Source organism: Melospiza georgiana, chromosome 8, assembly GCF_028018845.1.
Source record: "Melospiza georgiana isolate bMelGeo1 chromosome 8, bMelGeo1.pri, whole genome shotgun sequence".
NCBI classification, from domain to species: Eukaryota; Metazoa; Chordata; class Aves; order Passeriformes; family Passerellidae; genus Melospiza; species Melospiza georgiana.
Genome location: NC_080437.1, coordinates 36,303,326 through 36,312,755, shown reverse-complemented (window position 1 = coordinate 36,312,755; position 9,430 = coordinate 36,303,326). Strand labels below are relative to the sequence as shown.

Here is a 9,430-nt window from a genome sequence, read left to right as displayed (position 1 = left end):
GATGTGATGCAATGCTCCGAGGGAAGCGCTTCATCTTCCCCTTCTCCTCTCGCTGCTCGTTTGCCTATCAGAAATGACAATTATGTGCGAGGTGCCAAAAGCATAAGCAAGCATTAAGGCAAGAGAATAACCTTGAACTGGGGCCAAAATATACAGTGACTAATGGGAAGTCCTAAAGAAATCTGCTCAGCCGAGTGGATCAGCTGTACTGTATTTTGCAAACTGCTGAAAACACAACTCCTGCCTTGGGCACATAAAACCCCTGTGACGATTTTCACCTGGCTTCCAGTGCTAAACTGGAGTTTTATGTTAATTTCTTCATTTCTTTATATTTACTGTGTTGAGGAGCAATTGGGCATGGGAAGGAAAAACAGGAGGTGTGGTTGGAACGAGCAGCAAACCCCCCCACCCTCACTACAATTCCACGTGGATCTCTTCGGTAAATTTTTGCGCTATTGCGACTTTGGAGCGTTTGCACAAATCTGAGTTGCCAGTGCTTGTTCCGTGTCTCTCTAGGAAATAATCCTGAAACGAGCAGCTGACATTGCTGAGGCGTTGTACAGCGTGCCCCGCAACCACAACCAGATCCCCACTCTAGCCAACACTCCCGCCCACACCGGCATGATGGGCGTGAACTCCTTCAGCAGCCAGCTCGCCGTCAATGTCTCCGAAACATCGCAAGCCAACGACCAAGGTAGGCGGGATTTCAAGGGTTAATCCTTCACCTTGTTGGCTGCTTTTGGCCTGTTCATGCGAGCTGATGTCACCGCCGTGTCCTCCCTCTCTCTGTCCTCCCCCTGGCCGTGTGTCTGAGCGCGGAATGAAATGCCGTCTTTAACTTTTCTCGTAATATTTAATTCTCCCTGTTCTTTCATTTACTGTTATCATAAAGCATCTCCGGTGGGGGAAAAAAAATACAATTGGCAAAGTGTAGAAAGCTCTTTGTTATTCGCAGTAAATATACAGTGTGTACGGTTGGTTTATAAAATAATTATGTCTCTGTACCTCCACCTGGTTTTGGAATATTTACACAGATAAATCTAATTTGATGTCTGTGATTTTAAAATACTTTGTTTGTAGGCATGTGTGACATATATGTTACTAATAAAAGTAATAGTTGATTTAATTTACCTGTTGTAATTGAAAATGCATGTAGCATATTGCATTTAAAATTAATTTTGATACTAATGAAAGGAGGGAAACAGGATTATTAGATATGTTCAAATGCATTTTTTTTTGCTTGCAACGTAATTATTAAATTGATTGCTCAGATAGGAACAAATTGTTGTTTAAAATCCTGATTCCGCTATGTTTCCTCTTCTAAAAAGATTGTCTTTTAATGCGTTTCCAAGCTAATAAGCCTTATAAAATTCTGTACTTGCTCTTGAATTAGTTTTCACTGATGGCTACACCTTACGAAAGCTTGTTGTTAGCATAAAAAATATCAATCACAAAATGAAGACCCCAAAACAGCCTTTTAAAGTAAATCACCGCAACAAAAAAGTTTTTCTTGTCAGCTCTGGCATTTGAAGGTGCGGAGAGGCTGAAAGTTCACGCAGTGTGTTGGTACAAAGCGGGACTCGAGCCTGTTGATAATTGCTCCTAAAGACAAACGTGAAGGCACCTGACACAGCTGGATCGAAGAGAGCTTTTGTTGGCTGTCTGTGCTAAGAGGAGAGACAACATAGAGTGCTCGCGGATGATTTAAGTAGGGTTGGCGTGATAAGGTTATCTCAAGCTGCAAGAGTTGATAGGGCAGTGAGAGACAACTCAGAGCAAAGCTGTGCAATCAATTAAAACTGTGTAATATATGCTGCATGAGGAAACCCCCCAGCCCTAAGTCTATCTTATAAAATAACATTATTTTTTTGGGGTGGGGGGGTTTCTAACACAGTAGGTTACAGTCGCAACACAAGCAGTGTTTCCCCGCGAGGATATGTTCCCAGCAGTACTCCTCAGCAGTCCAATTACAACACAGTCAGCAATAGCATGAATGGATATGGCAATGCCGGCATGCCCAATCTAGGTGTACCAGGTTCCCCTGGATTTCTTAATGGCTCCTCAGCTAACTCTCCTTATGGCAGTAAGTGTCTATTTTTGGTAACACATCATCATATAGATTCATATTTACTACAAAATCAACTCCTTGCATTGTTTTGATTTCCTCTATTGTCAGCTACTGGATAAAAGGAGGGGTGACTCTGGAGGCTGGACGTAAAAATGAAAATAATAAATTGATCTGTTTGTGCCAGAATACAATCTCAGATAGAGAGAAAAAAAAAAAAAAAGAATGAACAAAACAAAACAAAAAAAAAAAAAAAACCAAAATAAAAATTGGACTGCGCAATTCGTAACAAAAGTCCAACACAAAAGAGTTTGCCTGTTATCCAGAGAGTGGCCAAGCCAAGGCATTTCATTTTTATTTTTTTATATATATTTTTTTTATATATATATATATCTCTATATATATTTTAAGAGGCAAGGCCCTATCACTCTCTTTTTCCGTGTTTGCCGTGAAAACCTCAATCTGAGTCCTGATTATTTTTGCTTTATTGCAGTAGTGCCGTCAAGCCCTACCATGGCAGCCTCTTCGGTCACCCTCCCTTCAAACTGTAGCAGTACACACGGCATTTTCTCATTCTCACCTGCCAATGTCATCTCTGCAGTGAAACAAAAGAGCGCCTTCGCTCCTGTTGTCAGGCCCCAAGCCTCTCCTCCACCATCTTGCACCAGTGCAAATGGAAATGGACTTCAAGGTGAGCCCGATCTCTCTCAATTTTCTCTCTGCTGCTTTTTTTTTTTTTTTTTTTTTTTGGTGCTTTTTTTTTTCTCGGGGAGAAAGGTACCTGGCTGGATTTTTCAGTGCTCTTGTAGCGATGCAAAAAGCAGGGGGAGAAATAGGGTAGAGTGAATGGTCTGCTGAGATTTTCAGGTTTTTAGTTCATTTTTGACGCTTGCATTAGAGCAAACACCAGTTGTTTTTCTGGCATTTTCCCTTAGGAGTCCGTGCCTTAAATTTTAAGGGAAGACTGTATCCCGGAATGCCTCTTGGAGGGTTTGTGTACTCCTGGTGTTTTTATGTTTTCTGAACACATTTCTGTGGATGTTTAAACCCAGCAGTGTTCTGGCAGGACACGGTGTGATTTCCTCACTTTATATAGGGTGCAGTAGTGATTTTAAATATGTCAGGTTAATATAAGTCAGGTTAAGCCCTTACTCAGTGGATTGAGCTTTCCTGGACTAGGCAGCCCTGTATGCAGTGGTTTGCATGCTCTGGTGGCGCCAGCTCTTACTGTGGTGTTAGAGTGGTTACATCCCTAAATGAACTAAATATTTTAATTAGGGCAGGCAATTTCTATATTTTATCCTTTTTAAAATATATATATATATAATCCATGGGATTTAATGTGGGTAATGCAAGAAACAACTGACAAATCAGTGGCAGAACGTCCGTAGTCACCTGCAGGGTGTGGGGCAGGAGGAATTATGGCACAACGCGAGGACAAAAACACAAAGAATCACCTTAAAAAGGAACACTTGCGGCCAATTTTGCCACTTTTAGGGGGTATTTTGACATGCATATGTGCGCATTAGAATCACTGGGAAGGTTTGTTTGCCTCTGCTGGAATCTCAGTGCATAGTGCAGTGAATTGAGGCACTTGAGATCCCATTGAAACCAGGAAGGGTTGAGGACAGTCTCATCCCGAGGTCATCACTCCTCTTGACTTGCTCAGCTAAGCAGCAGCAGCAGCAGCAGCACAGGATTATTTATCCTTTATATCACCATGATACCCCTAATCCAACCAGCACTCACAGGCAAACAGATGAGGGGGATTTTAATTTGCCAAACCAATCCTGGACACCAGCATCTTGTGGGGAGCTGAAGGCATTTTGGAGGGACATCACCCCAATCCCACAGGGCTGCCTGTCCACCCCAAATCCACTGCAGGATCTCAAAATGAATCTTCCTCTAGCTTGCTCTTAACTTCTTGGCCCAAACAAACCATCTGAGACCTTGTTATGCACTCAGGTCAACAAAGAGCTGAGAATCCAGATGAAGAAACTCACTGTAGCATGATGCTAAAGGAAAGGATAATTAAATTAACAGTTTTTTGTGTATTTCTTTAGTGGAAGCTTCACTGTGTTACTACTGTAAGTAGAAAACTATATCCATATTCTTAGAAAAGATAATCCATTCATAATCCAGTGTCCTACTTTCCTTTTTTTGTTAGAAGGCACTGGTATGAAAAGTAAATACTGAAATAAAATAATGAAAAAAAAGGAAAAATGAGATAGAAAAATAAATAATAAAAAATAAACAAAAATAAAATAACTATATAATACAAATGTGGTAACATATGGCTTAGATGTGAGGCAGGATGATCAACTAATTGATTTTGATTTACTTTGATAAACACAATTATTTAAAGATCTAAATTAAAATGATCCAAATTTTTGCCATTTCAGTATGTAAGGGTCTTTCTGTCATATACTTGAGGTTTTAGGTACTTAAAATCTCTAGGTTACCTCAAAGTGGGGTTTTAAGGACAACTGGGAGGGCTGAATAAGCACCCGATGTCCCTTAGCACCTCCCCAGGCCCCCAGTAATTGCACATCTCCATCCTCAGGTACAAAATGCTTATTGTGTAAAGCTCAGAAGATGACTTGGAATCAGCCAGTAGTGATTTGTTAAATAGGTCATGAATTCAGCTCTTAAGCTGAGCCCAGCCTTGCTTTGCACTAAGCTCTTTCCATGCCCAGAGAGCCCAGTGAAGACCTAACCATGCCTTCAACCCCTGATTTTTGGGTGCTGCAATCCATGTGTTGAAATTAAATAGATAATACACAGACAAATAAATAATTAATTGAATAACAATGGCCAACTTTCCTCTGTCAGCTGAACCTGAGTCATTTTGTGCTGAGCAGAATGACCCAGAGAAACAGGCAGAATGTCCTTCCGGCCTGGTGCCTAGAGCAGCGACTTCCAGGGCTGTGGGAAAAAGAAATTGCATAATTTATGCAGAGTAGGCAGCACCCCAAGGCGATGCTCGGTGTTGTGGGAGTTAGGGAACTGACATGGAATCACAGAATCCTGGAATGGTTTGGTTTGGGTTGGATGGGACCTTGGAGATCACTGAGCTCCAGCTTTGGGCAGGGACACCTTCCACTGTCCCAGGCTGCTCCAAGGCCAGTCCAGCCTGGCTTGGACACTCTCAGGGATGGGGCAGCCACAGCTTTCCCCGTGACAGGGCCTCAGCACCACCTCACCTCCCCACCCAGGAGTCTCTGTGAGCTCCTTCACCATCCCAGCAGAGGCACCAAACCTTCTTCCACCTTGATTCTGTGAGTCAGTTCAGACCGAGCTCGCAAAAGGCCTCAAATTCACCCATTCATCCTCACGTCTGTGCCTTGGCCTGAGCTGCAGCCAGGGCTGAGGGGCAGGACAGGGATGGGTTTGTCAGCTCCTTCCTTCATGAGGCATCGCCAAGAAAAACCACCAACACTGCTGTGTGGGTACTTATCTACACTGCATTTGATACATAGAGTTCATTAGGGAGCTTCTGCTTCTTCCTTCCTATTTTCTCAGTCATTTGTTGTCAGGGAACTCTTTTTAAAGTTTAATTAGTTGCTTTCTGGACTCTGTACAATCACCTTGAGAGCTTTCTGATCAGCACATTTTCTACATTAAGGTAAAATATGGAATTTGAGAGCTGCGGTCCAACGCAGCTGAGGTTTTTTTGGTGATCTTCAAGCACAGAGTCTCATTTTAGGGCAGGGTGTGAAGGAGCTGAGGAGATGTCACTGTTAGGAATGGCCACATTCAGGCAAGCCAAGGGGCAGTAAGAGCTCACTGGTGGTGCATAAGAGGCAAATCCTGCAGTTTATGGGTAAGCAGGGCCTTTGATAAGAATGGGTGAGAATTCAGACAAGGATGGTCCTTCTGCAGGGATTTGGGGGTTAATTACCCCTCCCCGGTGGGTAAACCACTGTAGGGTATCTCTGTGTGGCAAAAATGCTGCTGGTGGTGCACCTAAGTTGGTGAGAGCAGCAGAGTTAAGCAGTTCCAGCTGGACCTCAGGGGAGTTGTTTTGTCCCCTAACAAAGGGTTAAACAGAAGTTGAGCTGCCCTGATTTCTGGCTTTTGCTGATGTAACCCTGAGCATCAGGACCACCCGAGCCCACCACACCAGCAGCAAGACCTTGCTGCCTGTGAGCACGACCCCAAAACCCTCTGTGCTGTAGGACCTGCTGCCCAAGAGTGAGCATGGAGACGCCTGTAGGTGTCTTTTTTGGTAAAGAGATCCAAGAAAATTTCCAGCAAAAGGTGTCCTTGCTCATGGCAAGGGTCTGGAACAAGATGGTCCCTAAGATCCCTTCCAACCCCAACCATTCTGGAATTTGACGATTCAGAGATGAAGACAGAGGTTAGGAGTGAAGAAGGCGATCTGGGAGATCTCAGAGTGGTCAGGCTGGGGGCAATGCCAGCCAGGGCTCCCCTTTGCTGCCCCCATGCATGGCCAGCTGCATGGCCATGGTCAGCCTGAGGAGGGCCAGCACTCAGGAGCTGCAGCTCTTGCAGGAGAACTGTCCCCCTGCTGTCCCCAGGGCCTGACTCACTCCTGTGAGTAATCCCACGCAGAAAAGGGCTTTTGGGCCTTATCCAAAAAGCCGCAATCTTGTTGACTCTGCATGACCTCCACAGTCTATGATCAGAAAGTCAAGTACTCACACAAATTTTTTAAGAGCAGAATCCTGCCATGTGTGCTCCTTAGGGCAGAGAGGCTTTTCCTGTTTAAAACAATGAGCATTAAAGGTAGAAAAGAAAATTTTTAGTGAGAGACTACTGGCTGGCTGCAAAGTTGGAAGCACAATATATGTTCAAAATTTGGTTTTCAATTGTAATTTGCTTTCTATAGATTGTGAAAGATATTGCTCTCTGATTATAGGACTATAATGCACAGCAAAAGGCTCTCTATATTCTTTTAAAATTGCATCCTGCTTAATTTTCTGGTCTTCCTCCAGATGAAAGTATTAAAATTATTATTAAAAAAACTCACCAGCTCATTTTTCTTTAAGAAGGCGTTTGGTATCAATTTGCACAGCAGGAAGCTCAGTGCAGAAATTCGCAATTGTCAAAGATTGCTACTAAAACAAATTGTGAAACGCACATCTGGAGCAACAACCTTGCACCCCCTCTCAGACTGTGCCACAAAGAGAGCTCAACAAAAATGGTTAAATTAAAAACTGAAATGTTTTTCCTTTCCTGCGGAAAAATATGGCAGCGGATAATCTAAATTTTCACACAACAGAATCATAGCATGGTTTGGGTTGGAAGGGACCTTAAAGCCCATCCTGTCCCACCTTCTGCCATGGGCAGGGACACCTTCCACTGTCCTAAAGTGCTCCAAGCCCTGTCCAGCCTGGCCTTGGACACTGCCAGGATGGAGCAGCTGATGGTTGAATTGCAGCACGAGGCACTTGAGGACACGGTTTAGTGGTGAACCACAACAGCGCTGGTTTGATGTTGGACTTGACCTCAAAGGTCTTTTCCACCCTTAATGATTCTGTGATTCCACGGCAGCTGTTCCTTAAAATGATCTCCTGCACCAACAGATAACCAGGCTGGCATGGTGACAGATTTGCGGCTGCTGAATGCCACAGGAGAAGCCAAACTGAGAATGAAGGGTTGGCAGCTCCAAACTCAGGGTGAGGTCACCAGCTGGCCTGGCCTGATGAGGGGTGCAACAGAGGACATCCATGAAGTTTGTGATTTTTTTTGAGGGTTGCCCAGGGAGGTTTGGGGTCCCCATCCCTGCAGGAGCCCAAAGAGTTGCTGGAGGTGACACTCAGTGCTGTGAGGTGGGGATTGGGCACAGGTTGGACTTGGTGATCTTTGAGACCTTTGCCAACTTAAATGATTTTGTGGTTCTCTGAAAACATGATAAGGAAGCTGAATATTTTGGATAGAAAGGCTCTCTGCCAATATAACCACTGTTCTCCAGTTAAATTCTGTAACTTAAGTTGCTGGTTAGGTTTAAAACATTCATTATGAAGAACGTTGCAAAATTATTACTTCAGTTTTGATTTTGACATTTTGGATACGTTTAATTGGGGAGAAAAATGGCAGAGTTGGAAGATTTTATCCTGTTCCACAAACATCACCTAAGCTGTGTTTTAGGGAGGTTTAGCTCCATCCAAATCCACAGGAGGCTCTGTCAGGACCAGGGGCTGCTCTGGGCTGTTGGAGCAGTGCTGGTTTTGGTGATGTTACCTATGAAATGTGTACAGACCCAGCTCTTCCAAACCATAAAGCTGCAACGGCGAATCTGAAATAAATTAATATTGTTGAAATTAATGAACTGAGAAATTGAAGTTCACATCGCTACACGAACAAATTTATTAATATCTGTTGTACATAAATTAATGAGAAATATCATTACGGCAAAAATTAAACAACACTAAAATTATAGACTGTCTGAACTGTGCTTCTACCAAAGAGTTAACTAGGAAAAAACAGTGGTTGTTGGCATCTCAGTCTTTTTCTATTAAGAAACCCCAGGATATGACTGGTCAGGGGTATTAATATCATGCCTTTTTATGGTGTTTGAGCTCTAGGGTTGGGAGAGGGTTTAGAGCTCTTGGTTTTGGAGAGTCCTTGGCTTGCTCAGTCCTGCTTTTATCGTGAAGTAGAATAGCGGAAAATGAGGTTTTCCTGCCCAGGGCATGAAGAGGCGATTGCTGGGGATGGGGATTCAGCCAGAGGAGGTGTCAGGAGCCTGGAGAGAATTGAGCCTGGGGACCCGGGGATGTTCTGCCCTCAGAGCTCCTTTCTCGAGGAGAGGCTGTTGGGGGTGATTTGCTGGGAGGAGTGCCCGTGGTCCTTGCTCTGGGGATGCTCTGCATCCTCCGTCCCTGTCCTGTGTGGCTCTGAGCCCAGCGTGCCAATAACAGCTCCTTTTCTTCTCTTTTTTCTTTTAGCCATGTCCGGGCTTGTAGTCCCGCCAATGTAAAGTCACTTTTGTTTACCTACCATAGCACCGAGCTGCAGAGGATGGGCTTAGGGGACAAGTTTAGTATATTAAGACATGCTGATGGAAGCAGTATCTTCACGCAGAATCAGCAGCAAAACCGAAAATGCTACAGGAAAAAAAAAAAAAAAAAAAACACACAAAAAAACCCCACAAAAAAAGAAAAAAAAAAAAAAAAGACTTTGTTTAAAGATTTTATTTAAACTATTAAGAATCTACATGCAAAACAACCTACTTCTTCATGAACAATTCCATTTTATTGACTGAATTTTTCTCATATTTTCACATTTCTCAGTCCTGGAGAATAAGGAAAAAGCGACGCCTATTTTGTATAAAGTTTCTGATTACGTCTTGGCTATGTCTAGTACTTGCTATGTGTTGGGAGAAACTTTGTGGATGCA

At 43.4% G+C, this 9,430-nt stretch overlaps 1 protein-coding gene across 11 annotated transcripts in view; it reads left to right on the top strand.

The window, feature by feature from the left end:
- The window catches only part of EBF3 (EBF transcription factor 3), a 118,900-nt gene extending 109,693 nt beyond the window's left edge, over positions 1-9,207 (top strand). For 5 of the 11 annotated variants that reach the window (XM_058029278.1, XM_058029276.1, XM_058029277.1 and 2 more), the window contains 4 exons: positions 517-694; positions 1,898-2,083; positions 2,559-2,756; positions 8,980-9,207. In XM_058029278.1, coding sequence (XP_057885261.1) covers positions 517-694; positions 1,898-2,083; positions 2,559-2,756; positions 8,980-9,011 — 594 coding nt within the window. In that variant the 3' untranslated portion in view covers positions 9,012-9,207. Of the gene's footprint in view, positions 1-516; positions 695-1,894; positions 2,084-2,558; positions 2,757-8,979 lie in introns of all 11 variants that reach the window. The other 6 variants (XM_058029280.1, XM_058029279.1, XM_058029273.1 and 3 more) reach the window with 3 other exon arrangements.
- Positions 9,208-9,430: the final 223 nt, after the last annotated feature.